At 34.5% G+C, this 27,458-nt stretch overlaps 1 protein-coding gene across 4 annotated transcripts in view; it reads left to right on the top strand.

Moving 5' to 3' along the window:
• MIB1 (mindbomb E3 ubiquitin protein ligase 1) overlaps positions 1 to 17,231 on the top strand; it is a 110,431-nt gene extending 93,200 nt beyond the window's left edge. For 3 of the 4 annotated variants that reach the window (XM_025038583.1, XM_025038584.1, XM_006920033.3), the window contains 7 exons: positions 64 to 225; positions 2,184 to 2,365; positions 4,023 to 4,215; positions 7,596 to 7,674; positions 8,981 to 9,094; positions 10,324 to 10,424; positions 13,671 to 17,231. In XM_025038583.1, coding sequence (XP_024894351.1) covers positions 64 to 225; positions 2,184 to 2,365; positions 4,023 to 4,215; positions 7,596 to 7,674; positions 8,981 to 9,094; positions 10,324 to 10,424; positions 13,671 to 13,811 — 972 coding nt within the window. In that variant the 3' untranslated portion in view covers positions 13,812 to 17,231. Of the gene's footprint in view, positions 1 to 63; positions 226 to 2,183; positions 2,366 to 4,022; positions 4,216 to 7,595; positions 7,675 to 8,980; positions 9,095 to 10,323; positions 10,445 to 13,670 lie in introns of all 4 variants that reach the window. The other variant, XM_025038582.1, reaches the window with a different exon arrangement.
• The last annotated feature ends 10,227 nt before the right edge of the window (positions 17,232 to 27,458 follow it).

Below are 27,458 nucleotides of genomic sequence, written 5' to 3'. Positions count from 1 at the left end.
AGATATGTTGTAATTTCTTGTGGGCAGGGATACTTTAGCAAAATGAGATGTCTTTCTCTCTAGCTTTTGGTCCGTGCTGGTGCCAAATTAGATATCCAGGATAAGGATGGGGATACTCCTTTACATGAAGCTCTGAGGCATCACACCTTGTCTCAGCTACGCCAGCTCCAAGATATGCAAGATGTAGGGAAGGTTGATGCTGCCTGGGAGCCATCCAAAAACACAGTGAGTAAAGATAATCTTTAATTCAGTAGGAGTGGAAGTCATTTACCTAATGACTACTGTTATTGAACATCATTTTATGCAAGATCTTATGTTTATGACTGGTTTAACTTGCATCTGATAAAAATATTTTATCAGAGCTACATATGTAGAAATTGAACTTATGAACTAAGTACTAGTCAATACTAACTAAATTGCTTCACATTCTTACCAAAAGTTCCTTGGTTCTTCCTTTTTAACTTTAGCCATTCAAATAGTATAGCTGTATTGTGGTATTATGTGGTTTTAATTTGCATTTCCATAATGACCGCTAATATTGAACATCTTTTCATTTGCTTATTTGCCACCTACATATATTTGATGAATGTCTATTCATAGCTTTTGTTAATTATTTTGTTGAGCTGTTTTCTTATTATTGTGTTTTGAGAGTTTTTCATATAATCTGACTATAAGTTCTTTATTAGTAGTTGATATGCACATATTTTTCTCCCAGTCTTTGGCTTGTCTTTTTATTCTTTTAACAGTATTTTTAGAAGAGCCGAAGTTCTTAAATTTGTTCAAGTCTGTTTTATCAGTTTTTCTTTCATTGTTTCCGCTTTTTGTATCCTACCTGAGAAATTTTTGCCAAACCCAAGGTCAATAAAGTTTTCTCCTGTTTTGTACCTAGAAGTTTATAAAGTTTTAGTTGTTAAATTTAGGTCTATGATTCATTTTGAGAGAGAGAGAGAGACAGAGAGAGAGAGACAGAGAATGAGAATGTGTGTGTGTGTGTGTGTGTGTTATGAGATATGGATCAAAGTTCATATTTTTTGCTTGTGGATATCGTTATTCTAGCACAATTTGTTGAAAAGACTGTATTTTCTTACTGAATTACCTGTTCTACCTTTATCCAATATCAATTAACTACATATATGAATTCTTTCTGGATCCTATATTTTGTTCTATTGACCTATGTCTTTAGCTGTTGATCTATATCTTTAGCTACGTGTTGCCAACCCACTGTCTTCTTTACTGTAGCTTAATAATAAATATTGAAATCAAGTAGTGTAAGTTCTCCAACTTTCTTCTTCTTTTCCAAAGGTGTTTATTCTAAGTTTTTCACCTTTCTATATGAATTTTAGAATCATTTTTTAGAATGTAAAGGGGTTCTGAGACCAAAGTGATTGAGAATTGCTGCCTTTCTATATGACCATGGGTAAATCTCTTAACTCCTATGTGCATCATTTTTCTCATTTTAAAATAAGGGAGGGGAAGGGAGTAACTACCTCCATAAGGTAGTAAAGATTAAATGAGTTAGTTCGTGGAAAGTGCTTAAAGTAGTTCTTGGTCCATTGTAGACACTCCATAAATGTTAACAGTTGTTATGGCTTTTTTCAGATAAGATGTTTGAATCAATAGCTGAGATGATATCAGAACTTACTTGTCTTTTTCTCTATTTCTTGGCTCAATTCCTAGGTACTGGTTTTTTTCTCACTTGTCTTACCCTTTGTTGTTTGAAGTTGGTTGCTGACAGCTCCAGAGCCAAATAGAGTAGAAAAGAAAGTACTGTTTCCTCAATATCACAAATCAGAAGCCCCGTTCTTGAGTTTTATTGGCCTTAATTGACCTGATTTGGATTATGTGTTATTCCTGAACTAATCACACAGGTCGATATCTGACTGGTTTGAGCCATCTGTGGTCCTAAAACTAGAGATTGAGTCAGTTCTCTGACTTTATGCCTGAGAAAATTGGGGCTAGGAGGGAAGGGGAAATGGATACAAGGACTATAATTCCTAAGTGTCCACCATAACTAAATAAGTTCTTCCAGACATGTATTTTTACATATTAATACAATACATACATACGTGTGTGTGTGTGTGTGTATCTCTCTCTCTCTCTCTCTCTCTCTCTCTCTATCTGGTGGTAAGAATTGAAAACAGATTCCTAAAGAGAAAATAATGATTCTTTTCATTTGATTTCAGTTAATAATGGGCCTTGGTACCCAGGGGGCAGAGAAGAAGAGTGCAGCTTCTATTGCCTGTTTCTTGGCTGCTAATGGTGCTGACCTTAGCATTCGAAATAAGAAGGGTCAGTCACCACTTGATCTTTGTCCTGATCCAAGTCTCTGCAAAGCACTGGCAAAGTGTCATAAAGAAAAAGTCAGGTTTGTATTATTTATTATCATAAAAATTAATATTTTATACATAAAGTATCATGTGGTTTCATAGGTTTCATAATGGAAGACTTGATTACTTGAAAATGTCTTTATCTTTACTCTTCCTCTATCTCTGTGTTGACCTTTTCTTCCTTAAAAATTTACCTAAGACTCAGTGTCTCTTATTTCATGTCGTATTCTCTACATTATTAAATATGATGCTTTATGGGTAATAAGTTCTAAGAAACTTTTCTAAACTAGTCTGATCTTCTAATACTCCTAAATGTTAAAAGGAATTTATAAGAAAAGATCTCACTAGTGAAATTGCTGTGATTAATGTTATATGTACTTAAAATTTAATAGACTTTTTCAAAGAAAGGCAGTTTACTCACTCACCAACAGGGTATATATCACACATATTCTGTAATAATTCTAGCACCCTGCACAGTGCTTGATTTTGACATTCAGTAAGTATCAACGAAGGATTGAAAGTATGAACAAATGAATGAAACAATTCCTGATGGAGTTTTCTCTGATGATGTCCATTTCACACTTGTTTTCTTTTCTAAAAGTAAAATATATCAGTGATTTTAATTATTTATGATATAACTAAATTTCTTCTGAGATACTATAGACATACAAAAAGGTACAATCTCATTAGTTTTTCATCCAAATGGTGCTGTACAACTATAACTGCCCTGGTTCTTGTCATTAAACATCTCAGTAGTTATCCTTTGACCTTTGTACTCTCTTGCCTCTCATAATTTATGTGTAGCGATGAAATGACATCTCTGTGGAATCTATGCTTAGAGCTTTCTTCTAGGGAAATCAATATAATGAGATATATACATTTTTTAAGTGTGTCATTAAGGAACATTACTTTTTGTAATAAAATTCTATTACAAAAAGACAGTGCACCTAAAATAGATACAAGGTACTATAAGTACTGCAGTAATAACTTTAACACTGGGTCAAAGATGAAATTATGTGTGTGTGGTGTGTGCGTGCTTGTGTGTATGTGCGCATGTTTGTAAGTTTCTGAAGATTGTAGTAAAAACAGGGTATGCCTTTTCTATAGCTGTAGTTGGTCATATATATGTATTTCTGTGTCTTGTATCTATATATTTATTAGATGTATTCTGTCTTTCTGGAATAGAATTTTATGCTCCTCAAGGATAGACTTAAAGAAATATCAGAACAGCAGCTGCAGTGACATATTTTCAAAGTGCCTTGTCAGTTGTGCACTCCAATGATGCTTCCTCCTATCTGTAGTTAGGGTAACTAACATGGGCTCTAGTTAGGATGTTTTTATTCCTATGCCTTCCTCAGCCAGTTCTTTATAGATAAAACAGGTTCTGAGTGAAACTGTGTTTATGTTTAAATTTTTAACTGGTGGTTTTGATTTCTTTGTTAGAAGATTCACCCTTTTCCATTGGGTGAGGATTTAATTTGTAATTTGAATAGTACTAGAAATACGTAAAGATGAAGAGATGTATATAAGTAGAAAAATACAATGTTTAATATATGGATGTTAAAACAATTTTTAACATAATTAAAACTGATTTTACATATGTTAATGATCTAAATGTTTTAAAAACATTTTAATTAATGAATTTTTAATATAAATATTCTGATAGGCTTGATTAGAAATATGTTCTTTTATTAGTGGTCAAGTGGGTTCTCGAAGTCCTTCTATGATTAGTAATGATTCTGAAACGTTAGAAGAGTGTATGGTGTGCTCAGATATGAAGAGAGACACTCTTTTTGGCCCATGTGGACATATTGCTACCTGTTCTTTATGTTCTCCACGAGTCAAGAAATGCCTCATCTGTAAAGAACAAGTTCAATCCAGGACAAAGGTAACATGTTTTTAGTATATAGTATTTTATCATTTTATGTAGTTTTTTGAAACTACAGTTAATGATAAGTAAGATTATATGATGCCAGGTGTCTGTTTAATTTTGTTCTTCCTGAGACTGATCTAAATATAGTAATGTATAATTTATATATTTATCAAGAAGCCATTTAGGAGTTTTCTTCTTTATATGTAAACTACAGTAGTTAAGAATAAAAGTAACAACCTATTTCACTTTCAAAGTCCGTTATAACCCAAAGATGTATTTAATTCTACTTTGTATTGTAGTTACTTGCATATTGCATCTTTTTTGAGAGTATAGACTGTTTTGTATTGTATTCATATTTGTAAAATTTCAGTCAATTTTTTTTTTGGTAGAATGTCACACGTTCTGGATTTATTTTATTTTATTATTTTTTTTTTATCATGGCATGGTTTGTTTCTCTATCCTCTGTGTTTCTTGTAAACTGGAAAATAGATCTAATGGCTTGATTAAATGTCAGCTTAAACATTTTGGCAAGAAAACTTCACAGACTCATTTAGTATTGAATCCTGCTGCTAGGAGGCACAAATAAAGTTTGATCATCCTGTAATTTGTGATGGCCAAATTCTGTATCCTCTCTGAAGTTTTTATTTTGTCTGACTCTTTTTGCTTTTTGAGAAGTATTATTCTTTTCTGGGTTTCAGATTTCATTCTTTTTTCATGTAATTTCGTGCTTTATCGTAACAATACCATCTTACTCATTTTGGTTTACTAAAATAATTGATTTTCTTTTTTAGTTTTTCTTAGTGTGTGTGTGTGTGTGTGTGTGTGTGAGAGAGTGTGTATAAAGTGAGATTTAAGTCTTTGACAAATGATTTCTTTCAAGACGAGTGGCTTAAACCAAAAGATATGTTGGTTTTCTTTGCTTTCATTTATGAAGTTTATACATTTTCCATTCTATTCTTTTTATTTTTATTTTTCTCTTGATTTTTTTTTTTTTTTAAATTAAGAAAGAAACTCACATACTTCTCATGATAAATTAGCTGGCAGAGACTTAAAAGGTGTTATCTTGCCAGTGCTTCTCACATTTTTAATGGAACCTTCTAAGACCGGCTGTTTTTTATGACCCAAATGAATACATGTTTGGTAAAATATTTGGCACAGGAAAAAGTACAAGGAAGCTATTTTTGGAGAGATACTGGAGTATGTATATAGCTGCTTAATCTGTTGGTAAAGGTGAGAAGGATGAACTAACAGCACTTATTGTATGTCAAGCACTACGTTGGCATTTATATGCATTATATCTGTGGTCAACTCTGCTTAATTAATATGGATTATTCTACTTGGTATTTATAATTTGCTTTAGTTACCTGATTACAAAGTAACAGTTTTGGAAAGAATCTGAAAGAACAAAAACGTAAACCATTCTCTTTATTTAAGATTGGTCTGTGTATTCTGCTGTTGTGCTTGAGACTTTTTGTTAGATTAAGCCCTATTTCAACAAACCTTTATTGAGCATTTGTTTCGTAGTCCAGACAGAGATGTATATAATTTTCTGCTAAAAATTAGTATTCTCTTGGCAAACTGTGAGGTAAGTTAAAAGCTACTCTGCCATGTAGGATATGTAGGTGGTTTAAGACAGATGTAGAGTGAGTTCAGTGCCCCAGGTTCTCCAAAGCAGGGTTTCATATATGGAGTAGCCCTTACTGTCTTCTAGTCCAACTTTAATATTTACAGAAAAACTGAAGCTCAAAGGATACTAACAGATGGATCTTAATGCAGTAGTCTTGATTCTTAAGTCTCTGTTCTTTCCACTGTGTTATGATATACAGACAAAATAAAAAAACAAAGTCTACCAAGGAGGGTTGTCAGAACAGGGAGGTAGAGGAAAGGAATATGCTGTCATTTCTTTTTAGACCAGTTCTGAATTCTGAAAATTAGTAAGCTTTCAATTTGATTTTTAAATAATGGAGTTTTCAAACCTGTAGAAAAGGACAAAAACTAACATACCCACCAAACAGATTTGCCAGGTTGGTTGCAGAGCCTTTGAAGATAAAGAAATAGTGACCCCAAGTGGTTAAAGGATAATGAACATCTTCACTGAAGATGAAACAGATGATAAAACTAGTATTTGGAGAGAGGAAGAATAAACAAGCTTAATCTCTTTTGCAATTATAGAAATATGAATTATAAAATTATGACTTGTTATTAACCATTCTTGTCAAATTAGCAAAAGTAAATTGAAAAAATTTTTATCCCAGAAAGTGGAAAGTGTACATTCTCTTAACACTACTGGAGGCTAAGTAAATGGGTTCACGTATTTGAGAGACCATCCTGATAATATATATACACAAACCTTTAAAATAAACATGCTTTGATATAGTAATTCCACTCTTGGGAATGTAACCTGAGGAAAAATTCCGGAAGGGGGAAAAAGTTATGGTTATAAAGTTTTCTTCTCTTTTAATAATAGGTGAATTGTTAAGTGAATGATTATTAGATCAATTTTCTAGATTATTTAAAACATTATAAACAATTCAGGTACATAGATGATTGCACTGGGAACCATTTTAAAAACCAGCACATTATTATATAGAGAGGAGAAGAGAATTATCATGTTTTGAGCACCAGTTTTATATTAGACATTGAACTAAGCACTTTACACATATTTACTCTTTTTTTATTGTTATATTTAATCTTTGACCAGTACTTAGCACTGTAGTTCTAATATATTTATAGGAAAATATTCTTTACATACAAATGGCTAGATTAGTCAGCGTTTCACCTCCCTACCATCATTGCTCTCAAGACTTTTGTCTATCTCTCTAGTTGCTAACATTTGGGAATTTCATTTATTTTTTTCATCCAGATTGTACTTACTTTTCTGTTGAGTTTACTAGACAACCAGCTAGATAGTTGACTAACACATCTTTGAAACTTAGCCATAGTCCTCAGCCCTAGCCTTTATGAGAGAAGAAAACCTTTGTTGGGAGTTATGAAAACTGTGCTTACCTGACGCTATGGATCCTTTAGCTACCCATTTCCAGGGTCTTCCTGTTCTGTTCCCCATGTTGCAGTTCCGGTGGTATACTGCTTAGTGTTTGCAGTTTGGGGGCTCCATTGTTATATTAAAGGTAAGTATTTCTTTCACTGTAATCTGACCTTGAATAGGCCTAAAGCCTATATGTATAATCCTAGAGTTGGAAAGATCACCCCTGGTCTTAGTCTTTTAAGCTGTGGGAGACTGAAATTTGTTCTTCCAACTGGTTTGAATCACTTACCAAAGTCAAAGTCAGAAACTTAGCAAGTATGTTAGATTGCTTCTATACAAAAGACACTGTTTGAGTTACTAGTTTTCTCTGTAGATGTTCATGCTTGTGCTATAACCTCTGTTTTTGTAGATTGAAGAATGTGTGGTATGCTCTGACAAGAAAGCAGCTGTTCTTTTTCAACCATGTGGACACATGTGTGCTTGTGAGAGTAAGTAACCCATAAAAAACTTCCTCAGTATTATTATAAAAATAGAAAGCAAAACAAATTATATCTTTGAATTTTTTTTTGATAATTCATGAGCAAAAAAGTTGGTAGGCCTCTAGTACTTTCCATTTCTTTCTCTATACTAGAATGTCACCTATTTTCATTCTTCCTCCTGAGCCTTAGAGAAGATTGAATATGCTGTGTTTCACTATATGGAATTTTGATTTCATTTGTATTAGCATAAAATGATCTCACACAATAGAAATTTATTTCTAAAAATGAATGTTGAAACGTTTAGTCTAACCCCTTTTCACATGTAAAATTGGCACATCTTCATTTATCATCACCTTCACATTGCCTCTCATGCATATTTTCCCCACTAGTGAACCACCCACAGCATCCATTCAAGGCTATAATTTCTGGTTGCTTTAAGCATTCTTAACCTCTATGTCAAGAGAACTTACAGAAATCTTTTCTTTGTGAGGATAATATTAAAGTTGAAGAAACATTTTTAACTTTGCTTTTATATATTTCACTTGTTCTTTCCAAGCTCATAAACACTCTTCAATATTAATATTCTCCTCTTCCTTTTGTTTTTTACATGTGTCAAGGAAGGATTTTAAACATGTTTAATAACTTATACCTTATGTAAATGGGTCCAAGGTAAAAAATGGCATTTCCTATTATAAAATAGTTCAGTCAGTAGGCATTGATTTTTAATGTATCTAGCTAACATATTATACAAATTGTATGATAGATTAATCTCATTGGCATAGATTTGCTTTAGCCTTGTTTGTTTGTTTTTTACTCTGATAGACATCTCCTAAACTAAAGAAAGGATCCAGGTTTTCTACTGTAACATCTGCCATGAGTAATTGTCTCTGTTTACCAGAGACTAGTATAATGGCTATTGTCAACTGTCAGAGTGCATGTAGAAAGAGAGTTCTGTCTTAAGTTAAAAGAACTCAGGTTATTTAAGTTGCCATAGTGTAGGGGTTAGCACAGTTTTTCTGTAAAGGGTCATATAAATACTTTTGGTTTTGTGGGCCACATGGTTTGCATAGTAACTAAATTCCAACTATTTAACCCTGCAGTTTTAGTGTCAAAACAACCATACACAATATGTAAATGACTGGGTGGGACTGTTTTCCATAAAAACTTAATTTACAAAGATAGGCAACTGATTGGGTTTGGCAAGCAGGCTGTAGTTTATCTCAGTGTTAAATTTAAGTTTTAAGAATGAGAAGAGAAAGGCAACCCTCTTCTTTATGTTCTCTTTTGTAAGAAGTCTCCTGTTGTTATTTTCCAGACTGTGCTAGCCTGATGAAAAAATGTGTGCAGTGTCGGGCAGTAGTTGAACGAAGAGTGCCTTTCATTATGTGTTGTGGAGGGAAGAGTTCAGAAGATTCCACTGATGATATCTGTAAGTGGATTTTCTTAAGCATTAGCCTTCTGGTTGGGACTTTGCTGAACTTCTCACATATAGTACACTGTGACCTTGTAAAAAACATAAGGTATATGACCTGAATTTATAGAGGAACACATATGGTTTTGCTCTTGTTACATTACAAGAAACCTGAAATACTTTTCTAGTTTGTGATATAATTATAGAACTTTAAACATTAGTCTGTTAAGAAACCTCAACCTGTGACATAAAGTATATTATTGGATTCTTGCTTAAAGAAAATTTGCTATCTCTTTTGAAGTTAAAGTTTAGTGTATGTTGTGTATCTTGAGGGAACATCATATTACAAATTATTTTTTCAGTTCACACAAGTATTAACCTCATTCTTTTATCTAGCAGGTTTACCTAGTGCAGTTGAGTATTTTATGAAATGGTAAGTTGGGACAGAGTAACTAGATAAACTGAACAAGTGGAAAGATGAATAGTTAATTATTCACTTACCATCTTTTCAATGGTACAGCTTTGTAAAAATATTTTTCATCTTTGCACTAGATATAAGCTGGATGGTGTCTTTGATTTTTTTGTTCTGTATATAGATGCAGCTACTCCTACCCAGGGATTTTTGTCTTTATCACCCATAGAGCAAAATGAAAATTCCAGGGAAAGATTGAGTAAAAGACCAATAATCTAGAGAGTAGGAAAAATGAAATAAAAATTTCTCTTTGTTTAGCAGACCACTGATCTTTCTTTCATGGAGTTCCTCATCTTAGATCAATAACAGCAAGGAGAGTTGGGAATAAAGGAAGGAGGCTAGGTTTTTGTTTGTTCTCATAAATATCATCTAAGAGACTTTCGGTTAAGTATTGCTGCCAAACTGGCTAAGATGTTATGCTGCTTACCTTCTTGGGTTCGTACAGTGCAGGAACAGAAAAAACAAGCATAAAATGTATTTGTGAGCTTGTCAAAGAAGCAAGTAGAGCCTTGGAAAACCCAAAAGTCTGTATGTAGATTATTGTTTAGCACTGTTAAATATAATTAAAAATTAATATGTAAACATTTGTTTTCGAAGATTATAAATGAAAGAGTATGACATGAATGTCACTACTGTATCTGTTGTCCACATGTAAAAACAAAATTTTAAAGAAGATTCTAATAATAGTCTTATTTTTAACAGAACAGTAATAACTTTAGAAATAAAAAATCATTGTCAAAAGTCGTAACATTAAAATTTTTAATCTGTATTATAGCAAGTGGAAATATCCCAGTGTTACAAAAAGACAAGGATAATACCAATGTCAACGCAGACGTGCAGAAGTTGCAGCAGCAGCTCCAGGACATTAAAGAGCAGGTGATGATGATTTCTTCATGGTAAACAGTGATTCTAAGTGGCATATCTTTTTTTTTTTTTTTCTATAAAATTACTAGTATTTTCTTTAGTGAGCGCAGTTCATATTAGTACATCATGTATAGCATTTGAATAGTTGCAATAGGTAAAATCTGATTTAAAGATTTACTCAGGCACTTTCTAAAATAAGTAACAGACAAGTGACCAATAATAGGAAAAAATGCTCAAGCACATTAATAATCAGGAAATGAAAATTAAAACCATTATGAGGTATCTTTTGCCACCTACCAGACTGAGGGAAAAACTCAGTGTTAAAAACTGTCAATATCTAGTGTTCAGGCAGAATATATAACAGCCATCACTCATAATGCTGGAGGGAATATACGTTAGTAAAAGTACTTTGGAAAAATTTGCCATTATCTAATAAAACTAAATGGAATATTGTTTGAAGATGCAAACTTGGGGGAAAAAATCATACAGATGGTGTTTAAAATTAAAGATAATGGTTTTATTGGCTGAGATGGCTGGAAGGGGACATAAGGGAATTTTCTGGAGTACTGATATTCCATTTCTTAAGTATTAAGTTCATGCGTTTGATCAGTTTGTAAACTTTTAAACTGTACACTTATGATTTGTGCAGTTTTCTGTATAGATGTGATACTTCAGAAAAGTACACACACACATGCACACAAAAGGGAACGATAAATGAAAAATTCAGAATAGTGATTATCAGTGAGAGGTGGGTGGGTGGAAAGGACTGGAGAGGACATACAGAGGGGCTTTAAAGGAAAGGGCAGTATCCATGCTTTAAACTGGGTGGTGGTCATAGTCTTCATATTTTATACACACCAACAGAAGTGCTCTTATATCTACTCAATGTTTAATAAAAGCAACAATGAAATAAAAAATTAGCTAAAACTTGTAGATATATGTTAAGAAAGTCTTTTTTTCCCCTAACCTTACCATTCATTGGACCCAACATTAAATCTGATTTAATTCAAAGGATTGAGCTGCAAAGAGTGTTATTTCTTTAGTTTGGCAGTCACATCAGTGTCACCACACAGTTGTCAGAGTCGTCACTCTTGTGTTTTCTATAAGAAAGTAGCATAGTCAGTAGATAGTGACCCAGGATAACTAATGACCTTGTGATAACTAATTTAGTATAAATGTATATATTTATTAGGAATTTAAACATGCATCTGAAAAGGTGAAAACCCTATGATTGGGCCAGTTTTTCTTCTGAAATCCAGCACCTAGTCATACTTATTATTTAGTGAATAAGTAAAGTTAAATATAGATTTACAAGTTCTTAATGCAGGAATATGAAAATAGGAACATATTTCACTCTAAAATAAAACGTTTTTTAAATTTGAAGCTTTGTAGAATCTCAGTTCCTTTTTTATAAAACACTAATAGAAAGTTAAAACTGATTTTTGAACACATCTGTGAAAAGCATTTTATCTCTTAATTGTGAATTAAAATTGTTTTTATAATGAATAATGATACTCTATTATGGATCCTAAAAGAATAATTCAGCTCTACCTTTATCCAGAGTTTACCATTCACAGAAGTTTCTTCTTCCTTAAATAATCTTCATTACCAATAGTTTTCACTAAAGTATTTGAACACTTAAAATTTATTTTCTGAGGAATGATGGGATTTCCTGCAGGGACCCCTTCAAGGTTACCAAGAGAAAGCATCTGAATAACTCTCTTTTTAAAATTTTAAATCTCTAATTTTTCTATTATCCCAATGTCTCTTTAATAGACAAAAATTAATTTCATATGCTCTTATGGATGTATTAACTTAAAGTAACTTAACCCAGGCTGCACATATGTATTTACTTTTGAAAATAAGAGTGATTAATTATCTACATAGAACTATTGAAAATTTAATGGGAAGGAAACTTTTAATGACACTAAAAAGCTGGTTTGGCTTTTTAAAATAAAAAAAATATGATTTTCTACAGCTTTGCTTCTTAAAACTTGATAGATAAATGTGAAAAATTACTTGGGAAGAGTGGGGTTAACAAGTTAGACTACAATTCCAACCCTTCCCTTCCCTGCGCAGTGATTTCTGGTATTGTCAAAATTGGTAACTACATTTTCATGTATAGGCTTTTGGTCTAGTTCATTGAAATGGATATTCTTGTTTAACTATTTCATGTCTGTGTTACTTGGGGAAAGTATACTTCAGAATGAAATATTATATGTTAAGGTAGAATATGTTTTTTACAAAAATAAAATGTTTTGTGAATAAATATGTGATATCCTAGTATGTACCTGTCATACTTATTATTTTTAAATTAAGTTTATTGGGGGTAACTTTGGTTAATACAATTATATAATTTTCAGGTGTACATTATAATTTGACATCTGTATATTCTATTGTGTGTTTACCACCCAAAGTTCAGTTTGCTTCAGATAGCAAATATTTGATCCCCTTTACCCACTTCACCCTCCCTCTATCCCCCTATATTTGACCCCCTTTAACTGTCTACCTACCCCTTCCTCCTCCACCAGCTACCCTGGTAACCACTAATCTGTAGTCCATGTGCATGAATCTCTGTTCGAAGTTACATTTATTAATACATAACAAAGGTGAATTGTTTTTAATTAAGGGATCTACATGGATAGTAATGGAGTACAGCATAATGTTTCAAAGCAAGAGCTCTGGGCTGCGTGGCCCGAGTTCACAGTATGGCTTACCTTGGGGAAGTTTTTAGCTCCACTAAGCCTTAGTTTCCTCTTTTTTTAAAGTGGGAGTGATAATAGGACTGAGATTGTATCTCACACAGCATAGTGCTTGGCATGTGTTCTTAGCGATACCTCCTCTCTTTATATTGCTCCTCTCTCTCCCAGTAGGCCTATTATATTTTGTTATTTTCAAGAACAAGAACAGCATAGTACTTAGAGTTGAGGAATCTGAATCAGACCAAATGGGGCTATTCTTACCCATTTTCTATTAGATTTTGGCATTTACATTTTTTGTTTTATTATATAGTATTTATTTTATGTTGTATTTGTTTTATATAGTGCCTTTTATACTATTCTGACAGTACAACCAATATTTCTATTATAAAATAGAGATGACATTTTAACTACTTAAAAATTAAATAAAAATTTTTTAAGCAATAAAAGATTATTCGACTAAAACAAAAGACAATGATGTTATAGAGCTGTCACATGTTACACTTTCAAAATATAAAATGTCTTAGCATTTATTACTTTATTTGTTATCTCACTGCAGACAATGTGCCCTGTGTGTTTGGATCGCCTGAAGAATATGATTTTCCTCTGTGGCCATGGAACGTGCCAGCTCTGTGGAGACCGAATGAGTGAATGTCCTATTTGTCGCAAGGCTATTGAACGAAGGATTCTTTTGTATTAACAAGAACTCAGTGTGTTTTGTTAGCTAAGGTATTTGGTCATGAGATCTTAGTAAGCTTTTAAGCTAGTTGGGGGTTCTAATGAATTAATTTTAATATCATAGTTTCTTTACTAGAGTATAATTAGACCGTAAATGTACCAGAACAAAAAACTCTACAAAATAGTGCTTGAAAGTTGTGGGGGTTTGTTTTCCTTCTTTTTCTTTCAGTTTTAATTTGAAACATCAACTCTGTGCAATTCATAGATAATTTACTTTTGGCTTCTCTGGGGAAAATCCTTTAAAGATCTGTTATTTTTGTTTTTATTGCATTTTCTCTTAATGGCTTATACATTTGTTAGACCTCAGAAAGTACAATTCCTTATGATCTGCTCTCTTTCAGTTTATCATGATTTTATACAGTGACTTGACACAGGTACTCAGTTCATGCATCAGATGAAAGGGGCAAGTCAAACCATTATGTTACATATATTAAGGGAATATTAAGAGAGAATTCTCTTTTTAGGTGAACATAAAGTTATAGAAATGGTTGTTTCTGGATTCTTACAGTAAATGGAAGCATAGTATGAGAGAATAATGACTTTGCATTTAGCTTATTTTCTAGATTTAAAAGGAAAAGGAAACTTGAATCCAATTGCCAGTTTCAAAATGACTGATAAGAAAAGGAAAAATAATTAATCATAGTGGGGAACTGAAGGGAGGGAAATTATTCAATAAAAGAGTACCTATTAATTGACTGTTGACAGTTACCTTCCTTATATTAATTTATACACTGTTTTCAGCCAGCCTTAAAAAAATTTTTGTAAAAAGTATATGTCAGTTTTCTATGTGGTTACTTATCCAGGCTTGATCTGCCTAGTGAAATGATAGTCCCCTCTTCGGCCTCTGAGTTTATTATTTTAGCTTTTCTAATATACTGAACAGTAGTACTTCAGTGATCTGAGAAGGATAATGCAGTGTCCAAAGGCAGCAATCCTTTCTTCTACATATCTATTAATTCTAACAGTGTTACTGATTTTACCTTCGTCGTAGGCCTTGCTTCCATTCTCTCTCAGATAGTAAGGCTTACTATAAAGAAAACAGTCTCTCTTTATACCTACTGATGAGGATATTATTAAACCGCCAACGATATTCAAGACATAGTAAATAACCTAATAATAAATACTTATTTTAGAAAGAATGACTAGGACATTTACAAGAAATATGTCTAATTACATGTAGACTTTTTCCCCCTGAAACTTTGACTTTAGAGCATCTAATCATTTTCTCTCTCTGAATGAGTAATCTTACAATATTTAGGATGAATACACATAAATAGGTGTTTTGGGGTTCATTGCTGCTAGATCATAAAAATATCAGCTGTTTACAATACTGTGTATAAGCTTACTCCTAAGGGTCATTATCTTTTTTGTAGTTTTTTTCCTTCTTTGAATCTAATTCCTATGTCAGTTTTTCTGCTACAATGATTAGCCTTGAAAGTACAGTCTCTAGCCCTCAGTATCTGATTTCTGGCTGTTAAATGACTATTGCCTTTGCAAGTCCTGGTGAAAATGGAGAGCTTTGCTGGCCGATTTTGTAGTCTTGATAATTCCGTATCTGTGCTTAGCTGAGTAACTTAACATTTAGAACAGTAAAATTTTTATAAATTTACATTTGAAAATTTATATTGACTACTCAGTTATCTAATAACGGGCCACTGAGACTTCTTAAAGCCATAATTTGAAGCTATAAAAAGATAGGACATCTGACTAACGATGTTCACATAAAGAGACAAATAGACTGTTTTCTTTCAGGTTTGAAAATGGCAAAAGTCAGAATTTTCCTTTTCTTCCATGCCATAGGCCACCCACCCATCTCTTTTCCAGTAGATCAGCTGGTAAAGAGGGATCACCTGGCTGACTCATGCATAGTTAGGCCAACCGGAGAATTGTATGTTTAGTTTAGCTGGCCAAATTATGGTCTAGAGCTCTACTTTACTTAAATCCTTTTTATTTATCTTCTTAGCTGCAGTGCTAAAACTTATATTCCTAAAAGGCAATTTCATCTTCCAGTCTAGTTTATTTCTACCATGTTAAAAAAATATAATAACTTATAAACTTTTACAAAAGTCATAAAGTAACTATATAGTGTTATGTACTTGTGGATTTTCTGTATTTGTACCACTTCGAAATTTAATGAATAGAAAATCTTTCTCTATTCATGTTTTGAAGCACCTAAAAATTATTTTAAATTTATTTTGGGATTGTGAGGGAGAATAAGATTAAGAACTTAATATTTTAAGTGACTTTCCTCTAACTCTGTGAAATTGCTACCTCTTATTATATATGTCTCTCAGCAGTACTTTCCCAATTAGGTATTTTTCCTACTCATTGTCATCTCTTTATCTTGTGCCTGAAAGAGTTTTTACTTTTCCTAAAATCATTACAAAAACCCCCCCAAAACTGACATGCATTCATTCAAAAACGTATTTATTGGACTTCAGGGACTAGATAACACAATATTAAAAAAAAACCGGTCAACATCTTAGCACATGCAGAATTTATCATGCAGCCATTATGTATTTGAAGTAATATGATATAGATGAAAAGAAGAGATTCAAAAGTAGTGATAGCATTTCTTCCTAATGTTTCAGAAGAGTTGTCATTAAGTAGTATTTGGACTCTCTCTTTCTACCCCCTCAGTCCTATCACATTGTCTCCTTTATTCTTCTAAGATTGTCAGCTTTGTTACCCAAAACATATACACAACTTAATAGTTGGTGCTATTCTAATTGTTTTTCTTCATATAACTTAACATTCTTACTGATACTTATACTATATACATAATTAATTTTGTTGGGAGCAAGAAGGTTTTTCAAGAGAAGATCTTTTTGTATTAGTATAGGGATAATAGACAAGTGTTTAGTTTAGCTGGCTGAATTATGCTTGGTTATTTGTTATTTTAAACGTTGCAAATTGACTAGCTAGCTACTGAGGCATACAATTAATTGATAATGTTGAAAATACTTAGATTTATATCTTTGATGGCTTTAGCCTGTAAAACCGTTTTAGCATATTGAAATGCATGCTGCTTAAGATTTGCTCAATTCAGATTTCAAAGCTTACTTCATTTTTACATGGTAAATATATACTGTCTATGTATGTATTGCCCAGTTGCTGATCTATTTTATGAATTTTGGACTAGGAATTAGTTAAACTTATGAATAGAAGAATTAGTGATGGGGTTGGATAAGGGAGGACAGCTGGGGTTGCAGCAAGTAAGAAAGAAAAGTCATTGAATTTAGAAGAAAAAAGGAAGATCTTGTAGATTTAATTAAATCAGGAAGTAGAGTATATTTGAATAATAAAAAGAGTCTTTCAGCCAGTTTTCAGTGGAGATTGACAATTGCTTTGTAAATTATAGGCTTTAATGCAGCTCGCTTTTTAAAAAAATTCAAAAGGAAGAACTCATATTCTTGGAGTGTCTAAAATATTTTATAGTTATAATTTGTGTAAAAATTGAATTTTAGAATAGAATTTTTTTTTTATTGTGGTAAAAACACATAACATGAAATCCACCATCCTAACCATTTTTAAATGTACAGTACAGTTCAGTAGTGTTGGATAAATTCATATTGTTGTGAAACAGATCACATCTTGAAAAATTGAAACTCTACCCATTAAACAACAAATTTCTTCTGCTCCCCCCTCCCAGTGGAATAGAATTTTGATTAAATATAAAAAGAAACACCTGAATTATCTTAATAGTTTGTGTTTGCAAGATAAAGTCATGATAAACCTCAAGTTCCTAAAATTTGAGGGATGACAGAATTTCTTCTCTTCCACTTATCATCAGTCATAACTGACTAGATTTTAAATGTCTGTTAATTGGAAGGGTTTGTAATTTGATTTTGTTTTGAACCAGAGGGAAAAAACACATTTTAAATGGTAGAATTAGGTTAGCTTTGAATTTGTACTAAATTGGGAAGGTAAAAGATTTCCACAAATTATGTGTGCCTTGTTGAAAATGTCATTTGTCTTTAAGTCTACTTGTAATTGTTTCAAAATACTTTTTCTCTCAAAAAGCAACCTAATTTTTTTGCTTGACTATTATGATAGGAATGCTTACCGATATTACTTGATAATCATATATAGCCTTGGAACTTTAACATATATATATATAAAACTATAACAGTATTAATAATTACAGTTGTACTTCTTTAAAACATTAAATTTGAGGAAAAACTTCAGTGCTGTCTCATGTGTACATTGCTTTGCTACAGTGAAGGGGAAAATCCTTTAAGCTTCAATTTACTGATAAATGGTTAGCAGGTGTAACTAGAGTATAAAAATATGAACTAGATAATGGGGCTGATGAATTAAAATTGTGAGTTGCTACATTGGCATTTTCTACCTCTTTTTCTGTCAGAGTATTACTTTCCCAGCATTTATTCATATTTGTGACTAAGGAGGAGATGGAAACCCAAGGTTAAAATTAAAATTTTTATTTTGAGGATTTAAGCAGTAGGCATAGGAAAGGTGACTTGCCACATCAATTTGGTGCCTAAATCCATAACTACAAGTTATAATTGACATGTATAAAATGTGTAAGAAAGATAATATTTCTGAATATTTTACTTTTCCTCTACAGTCTATTTGATTTTGTTTCATAAACAGGACTTCGTTCCTCCATAAAGCAAAATGGTCTTGTAATTTTCTATAAAATAAATATGCCATTTTGTCTGAAATCTGTACTATCGAAAGTTCTGACTCAGGGCTTTTTAACAGTTTAAGCAATTGTTAATTATATTTTGGGAAATCCATCTACATAATTCTTCAGTGCCTTGAAAGAATTATTAACTTGGCAACACTTATTAAAACTTTATAGAAGGCATCCTTTGGTGTGGTGTGTCATCATACACACGTTTATAAGTTGTATTGCTTAGCTTGTGTACTGTATGTGTGCTGAGTTTGGGTAATTCTTTAAAGGAAGTTTTCTAGATTTGTACTTGATAGTTGTTTTTTTTTTTTTTTTTAACATGATTATTTATGGCCATGACACTGTTACCAGAAAAGTAATTCGATGTTAAATCATTATGCAAAGTCATGTATAAGTAGCATCAGGGAAGAGGAGATAGGGCTCAGATTGCTATTTTATATGAAAGGATGATATGTTTGGTAAACACAGATGGTCTTCCCCTCAAATGAAAAGAGACATTTTGTTCAAGTGACTTGGTTTAAAAGAAAATTTTTTCGGGGGAATCATGAATTGCATGTCATTCTTATGCTAGTCTTACTTAGATCGAATCCACAAAATTATTTTTGTTAAGTTCAGTATGCTTGTGTCATTCTAAACACAGTATATTCAATGATATAAAGCATTTTGACTCAGCAGTGTTTTGCTTTGTATTTTTTCCAGTGGTTTTTAGTTTTCACTTGATTGAAATTAGAGTCTTATTTGTGAATATAGTTTATATATGGCAAATGATTTTTGCATATTAGCTTTTGTTTTTAAAAATGCTTAGCAAGAGCTAAGCTTTTAAAAATAAATGCAAACATTTACCATTAATAAAACCTGTGATGTAATATCATTATATAATGCTTTCCTCTGATCTTTTGCAACTATTCTTTATAGGAATATACATGAATTTTGATTCTTAAAGCATTTGAAAACCAGTACATCAAATCTTTTATTATTAGGAAGGAAATTATATCTCTGAGAAACAAGGGCATACATCTCCAACTCAACATGACATAGGTATCTACATCTAGAAGGCTCTCATTACAATTGTTTACATTAAGGTACCTCTATCTAAAGGGCCAAAGAAGCTTTTCATATTTTAACACCTTCCACTCATTCAGGATTAAGATATATTGTGAAAGTAGTCAGAATAAGATAAATTTGATAGAAAATAAATCAATTAGGAAGATTCGACTTTTTCTATAAAAAGTTTATTCCTCTTTACAACTCAGATGTAGATTTCATTTTCAAGAGGTAAACATTTTAAAGCAATGATTTATTTGGCTTTGTTAGCATTTTGTGACTAGTAATTGAATGGTTTGGGGGTTATTTTATTTTTCAAGTTAATAGAAATACTTATTTGTGAAGTTACTGGGAGATTGTTTAGGTTTAGTTGAAAAGATCAAGTATGTGTATCTTGGATGTTTAGGAGGAAAACCATATGAAACAAGAATTTTTTAATTGTTTATTTGAAAAAAGCATCTGTATTTCAACTTCAAAATTGTGAATTTATTTTTGGATAACCTCTGTTTTTGTGTTCTTTTTTTTGTTGCTGTACAAATGGATAATTCATGGCAATAGTTTACTAAATTGAAACTGTATAGGTTTTAAAAATAAAGCCATTTTAGAAAATCTGATTTATATATATTTTTTATCATTTAACAGTTATTCATCCTTCACAGAAGTTAAAATTATTAGTTTTATAGTGTAGCATTTCACAAACTTACTGACAGTGAAAACTTTTAAGTGGTGCATTGCAGAGCCATGATAGGCGTTTAACAACGTATAAGTGCATGGATTAAAGTAGAACATCAAAAATGATCTCTCAGATAAATTCATTGCTGAAGAACGATCATTTAGTTAATAGTTTTTTTCCTTTATAACAAGACCAGTTGATAAATTCATTTTATTTTGGTAAGGACAAGAGATAAACATAATGCGAAAAAAGTATAATACAAGACCAAGAACAGAGACCAATTACAGAGCTGGTGACATATTGATGAGACTGTTAGGCAATGCTGCCTTTGCACTAATGCTCTAACTCAGCCGTCCCCAACCTTTTTGGCACCAGAGACCAGTGCTCCTATGAGAATCTAATGCCTGATGATCTGAGGCGGTGATGCTAGTGTTGAGGAGCGGCTGCAAATACAGATGAAGCTTTTCTCGCCCGCCTCTCACTTCCTTTGTGCGGCCTGGTTTGTATCAGGCCATGAACTGGTACCAACCCATGGCCTGGGGGTTGGGGACCCCTGCTCCAATCAAATGTAATGCGTTCATGCTTTAAGTACCCCTTTGTACCAAGTTCCTGCATTCTTAGATACAGCAACTTTCTGAGAGGCAGATTTTTAAGAAAATAATTCATTATTTCTCATGTTTGAGAGTATTATCCACCCTTCCTCTCTCTCTTCTTTATTTCCACAGAACAATTAGTATCTTGAAGGGAACATCACATAAGATTTGGGAAAAGCTTTCGTAGAAGAAGTTAACCCTGGTTTAATAGGAAAACAGAGAACCAAATCAGAGAGCCTGTGGTTACTGACCATGAACAACCATACTGAAAGACATTCAGAAAGATTATATGCTCAATATGTATATTTTAGTACAAGAGTATTGTATTAGTTTTGTATTGCCGCTGTAACAAATTGACATGAACATAGTGGCTTAAAACAATAGAAATTTATTACCTTACAGTTCTGGAGGTCAGAAGTCTGACGCTCGTCTCCATGTGCTAAAATCAAGATGTTGTTAAGGGCTGTGTTGCTTCCGGATGCTCTTGGAGAGAGTACATTTCTTTGCTCTTTCAGTAGTTTCTAGGGCCCACATTCCTTGGCCTCCTTTCATCCTTACCTCGTTTCCACTTTTATTTTGGGCCCACCTAAATAATCCAGGGTAATCACTTCATTTCAATTTTAGTTGATAATCTTAATTCCACTGGCAGTCTTTAGTCCCTTTTGTTATACCATTTATAACAATGAAATGTAACATGTTCACAGGTTCCAGATATTAGGACATGACCATCTTTTGGGGTAGGGGCTGTTGTTATTCTGCCCACCACAGTGTGGTTGAGAATTTTGGCCTGCGTTACTAAATATTCTACTTGTAGAGAAAATGTTCTTAACAGTAGATTTAGAGAATGGGTACGATTTTACTGAGAGATTAATTTAAACCCACCAAGATTAACAGAAGTGGTTTGTAGGCAATTCCCAGTTTATGTATGTGGGATGAAGCTTGAAATAATTTGCTCAAATTTTGAATGTTTCTAGAGGAAAGTGTTAATGATATCTCTGTTTTATAAAAATGCTGACATATTACATGCTATTAGAAGATACCTGATTCTACATCCTAAGATTCTTATTTCCAGCTTCCTTTAGCGTATTTGAATACCTAGTATGCCCCAATCTTAAGTTGACTATTTCCAATATACTTGTTTTAATACTATTACTAACCCATTTTTTTAAACTAGCAATTTCAGTCATATTTGACTACTTTTTATCACATCTTATTTGCTGGATCCTGTTATTGCTTCTTTGGAAGTGTCTCTTGAATCTAGTTCTCATCTCCACTCTCACTGACTTTGTCAAGGACTCATCTGTTCCTGGATAATTTCAGAAGCATCCTACCTAGTGTCACTCTGACAGCCCTTTCCACTTTAATCTTGCCTCTATTTTAACTCAATAGTTAATATTGTACTTTAACGACAAGTTTGGCTTGGGAGAGCCCATCCTCTCATGAATGCTGAAGGCATCTTATTCCAAAACATGAGGAATCTCAAACTGCAGGTTGGCGAATAGGAATTGTCTCCTTCCAGTCATAGCAAAGAACAGTTACTTCTGAGTGGAGTCTCAGGCATTTCCTATGGCAAGATAAATGAAGACACACGCCAGAGCCCAGGACCATCCTGCTGGCTTCACTGGGGAAGGGAGGTGGTGTTCTCTGTGCCCCTTCCACCTCCTCCCATTCCTGGAATTCTGCTTGCTCAGGGGAAACCAAACTTCTTGGACAAGAAATGTTTTCTGTCTGTTTGTGTTGTCAGAGACTCACTCTGTCAGACCTGGTCTCAACTGAGGAAATTATCCATTGAAGAGAAGCTTCTTTTCTCTCTCTTTAAAAGATGTTTTTTATACAGAAGTACAAAGTAACTGTAATGAGCATCAGGGTAATCAGTAAATAGAATCTCAATGTGTTTAATGATAGCAACATAAACACTTATGTAGTACCTACTATGTGCCACTTTGTAGACATCATCCAATTCAATCATTAACACTGAATTTCATTATGAGGATAGGGAGGCTCAGAGAGATTAAACAAATTGCTCATAGTCTTTCCTTTAGTTAGTAACTGTGCTAGAATCCCAAACTGGTTTTGTTTTCATCTTCCCTTACTCCCTTCCTTTTTAAACAAAGGCTGTAATCCTGACATCATACACTTAGCTGTGATGAGAGCTCTGATGTGTGTCAGGAAAAAAAGTTGATGTGAGAAATAACTGTAAATGAGAGTTTCAAGTTGTATGGAAGGAACCTGGGCTGTTGGTAATCTGCCTCTTCTCTCACCTCCTTGAATTTTTTTTTGAGGGATTGTAGGAAAGTTCCCCCGAACTGGGATTTTCATTGGGTGTACCAACCTCTCTCTTCCACAAGGGGTCAGCAAAATCCTCTTAGTGAATTAAAGGCCTGTTACTACCATAACCACTCCTGGCCTTACCATTGAGGCAAGGGAGGATCATTGTATTATTGAACAGACCTCTGACCTTCACATATTCATTCTCTCTTGCTCACGCTGCTTATTCAAGCTGAATTCATCTGACACTTGCACTCTGTCCTCACACTACCATGTACAGTGAAACAGAATGAGCGTGAAGTCTCAATCCATTCTTTTAAAGTGTTTCAGTTAAAAATTGCTGTGTGTAAAATATGGTTACAAATTATTTTTTAAAATTCTATATCTTGCAAATTATTGTATCTGAATAAATATTTGGGACAAGAGATGACAGTCTAATGCAATACTAATGTAACACTTATGAAGTACCTTCTAAAGCACCATGGTTCATGCCTTGAATCCTGGCGGTCTGGCTGCAGAGTCCCTGCTCCAAAACATCGTGATACTCTGCGTCCCCACCAGAAAAACAGCAACTAGTGTCTTCCATGGTTCTGGCAAGTTATTTTTCAGGTATATAAGGTACTCTGGACATTTAAGAGGCGGATCAAGATCTTATTGGGCCCGGAACTTATGTAATTTGGGATACCCTCTAGGCAAAAAGAAAAATACAGTAGAAAATAAATACAAACGTAGACACGAAGTAAATTTTTACTTAGAATAAAAAAAGAAATCACAACAAATCCCAGTAAGAAAACAGACTATAAACATCTCCAAGTCCAGAAAAAAAAGCATCTTTTTATTAAGGAACTCCATCACATGCTGATGCTCTGCGCCGCCCAACCCCCCACCTTGACAGGAGAGAAGTTCCATTTTGACTAGGCGTTAATGAGAAACGAATCTTTGCCTTACCATTTACATGTCTGATGAGTGGAAGAACTTTTCACAAGCCAGCTTCTGCCTTCATTGATTTCAAACTTCTTTTCCCTTCTATAACCCATGTCCTTCAGGTGCCAGGCACCACTGGACACAGTGTATTGCAATTCCCTTGGTCTTGCCCCTTTCCATCACAAAACTAGGCAGGGAGAGTGGTAGGAGTGTTCCTAGAAGCCATTTCTATACCAAGATGGCTTAGCAATACCGTAAGTATACACAGAGGTAACTGTAAGCCAATCAAGGTATCCAACTAATCCCCAAATAAATGTCCCCTTAGTGTGTCTTCATCTGCGCATCTCACAAATGTGGAACTCCCCCAAGGCCTTCGGACAACAGAGAAGCAAAAGAAAAGTAGGAGTGGAAACAGAAAGTGGTCTTAACTGACTGATTTTAAGATAAATTGTTTTTGTCTAGTTTATAAACATCGACCATATAAACACACTCTTGGGTGGGGGGCGGTAGAGGGGGGAGATCCCTCAGCTTAAGCTTCTTTAGTTTTAGGGTAAATCCCCCTGTGTAGATCCTGCCAACAAGGACACCTTCTCCATCCAGTGACTGGACCTCTCCAATGGTAGGCAAGCAAGTCACAGGATTTCTCGATACCCCCTAATACAATCTCTGTTTTGAACAAAATGGTTATTTTGTTTGTTTTATTTATTTCTTTTCGGCCATAGGTCATTATACCATTAAGATACAATGTCAGGGGACATTTATCTATACAGCGCAACAGAAATCAGTGTTCATCTGAGACCTAAGACTATACACAATTATCTACTTTTCCCAGGACTCAGTGGTGAGAAAAGCTTTGCTCATACTTTTCCTTCGTCCTAAACCTTCTTCATCCAGCACACATCTCACTTTCTGACCCTGAGCCACAGAGACTTCCCAGCAACTCCAAGGCCCCGAACCTCTCTATCTGAACTACAAGTTTTAACAAAGAATTTCCACAACAAATGGGTACTTTGTCAAGTATCCATTCTGGGCTAGCCTTTGGTGAAATCTTAGTGGATCACTTACAAAGTATTTTATGTGAGTCCATCTCTGTTTAGCCAGATTATAAACAAATTGGTGACAGGGACCAGGATTTCTTGCTGGCCTATCACAGTTCTGGGCATATCAGCACTGAATAAATACTTTTTTGATTGATGCAGTTCTCTCTCCTCTCTGAGAACCAAACCTCTTGGCAGCTTCCTCCTAAGTAGACTGGAGACACTCTAACTGGGTGGAGAAGGTAGAATTATTTCTTGAAGAAACCCTAATGGAGTAACCCCAGTCTTGCTAATAGGCTCTTGGGTACTCTACTCTGTAGCTCATATTCGAAGCTACATTTGTCTCCAGTAAACTGGTCAAAAGCTTTATTTTTAACAAGATGGTGGTCCAAATCTAGTTGCTGATACCCCCGTCCACATCCCAAATTTCTTAACTTTGTGAGGTAGTGAGGTTTGAGGGTACGTGGAGTAAACTCAGTGTCCCCTAAGACAAGCAGTCATGCCGTGTGCTGGGCCATCCAACTTTCACTTTTCCAGTTTCTGTCCTGGGAGGCAGCATAGAGAAGTGGGCAGAGCAGACTCTAGGCTCACCCCGACCCGGCTTCAGTGCTGCCTCTGCCTTCACAGACTGTGGGAGCCTCTGGCCAAGTGTCCTCCCCTCTGCCAGCCCTGCTTTCCTCCCATGAAAATGGAGACATTAGCAGGACTCATGGCATCGGGGGCTGTGGGATTTATGCGTGCGAGGATTCTGGACGCCTGTGGGAGTTCAGTCCCTGAGTTTGTTCTCTGTAGGTGCAGAGTCTCTTCTCTGTCTCCTCAGTCCTGTCCCTGTAGATTTCCTCACCTAGACAAACCCCTGCACTCTCTGCGTGTCCCCCACCCCACACTCCAGAGCTATTAAACTTCCTTCTCTTATCCTACCTGTGGGTTTGTATGAGAGTCAGGTAGCAGGTTTGCTACTTTTAGGAAGGAGCTCAGTTGATTCCTTTTCCCATGAGGAGAACTGGAAGTACCTAGACTTCCAGGAAGTTATCCTGCCTTCAGGCACAGGGGTGGGCATCTAGCACCAGTGAGCAGCCTTAAGAAATAAGTAGCATTACTTGATTTTTCTGAAATATATTTTACTTTGCTAATTTAATTTAAGATCTGAGCATATGAGGCTCTGCCATTTGTTGAGGCCTTCTCTATGTCTTAAGTCCATGAGGATCTCTTTACCTGAGACCAGTCAGGCAACCTCTCTGTGTCTCAGCTTTCTCATCTGTAACATGGACATATTTGTGATACCTGACTGACAGGAAGTGTTGAGTAAATGTCTTCCCCATCTTGGCAGATGGCAACTCTACCTTCCCATTGCCAGACCCCAAAACTTGGAGTCAGTCACCCTTGATTTCTTTCTCCTTCCTTAGCTCTAATCCTGTCGGCTCTACCTCGAAGATCGATCTAGAATCTGACCATTTCTCCATGCTTCCACTGCTAACCAAGACCAAACCAGCCTCTCTTGCTGAGATTAGGACAACGGCATCCTTCGTTGTCTGGCCTCTGTCCTTGCCACATCTCACTCAGAGAAAAAAAACAGACTTTCAGTGCTCCAGCCCCATGACGTCCTCCCTCCCCACTCTCTACCTCCCACCCCACATGGCTGCAGCATGTGGGCTTGCTTGCTTGCTTGAACATCTCAGGACCTTTGCTGTTGCCTCCAGCTGAAATGTCCTTCCCATGGATATCCACAGAGTCTACTCCCTCATTTCTTTTAGGCATCCGCTCAAATGTCACCTTACGAGAGGGACCTTCTCTGATAACTCCATATACAATAGCAAATTTCATCTCTACTTACCCTGATCTCCTCACTCTATCATTTTATTGTTTATTATTTTGTCCCTCAACCAGAACAGATAGTCTCTGAGGGTAAGGCCTTTGCCTCTTGTTTGCTCTTGTATTCTCAGTGCTCAGAACAGTGCCTGGCACATCATAGGAGGTGTTCATTAAATATGTGTTGAAGGAGGAAGTGAAATAAAACGTGAAATTGCTTCACAAATTACAGTGAATAAAGAGAAGTGAGTTGTCACTAATGCAATAACAGTTAACATTTATGGATTGCTCACTATCGTCAATCACTGTGTTAAGGTTTACCACGCATTATCATCTTATTTAATCTTCACGACAACAATGTAAGAGATCCCTATTATTATTTATTTTTTTACTCAAATAAATTATTTGCTTAATAAAACTTAAGTATTGATGAAGAAGAGGAAAAAAAAAGTTACCACTTGGTTAAAACACCACAAACCCACACCTAGAGTAACTTGTCATTTTTTAACATGACATGACAGTGTGGTGTCAGCTTTGTGTCTGTTTCCCCAAACCAACTTCTATGAACTGGGTTGGGCTCTGTGTGAGGACAACACATAGGTAA

Source organism: Pteropus alecto, unplaced genomic scaffold, assembly GCF_000325575.1.
Source record: "Pteropus alecto unplaced genomic scaffold, ASM32557v1 scaffold146, whole genome shotgun sequence".
Classification (NCBI taxonomy): Eukaryota; Metazoa; Chordata; class Mammalia; order Chiroptera; family Pteropodidae; genus Pteropus; species Pteropus alecto.
This window is presented reverse-complemented; position numbering and strand designations above follow the sequence as displayed.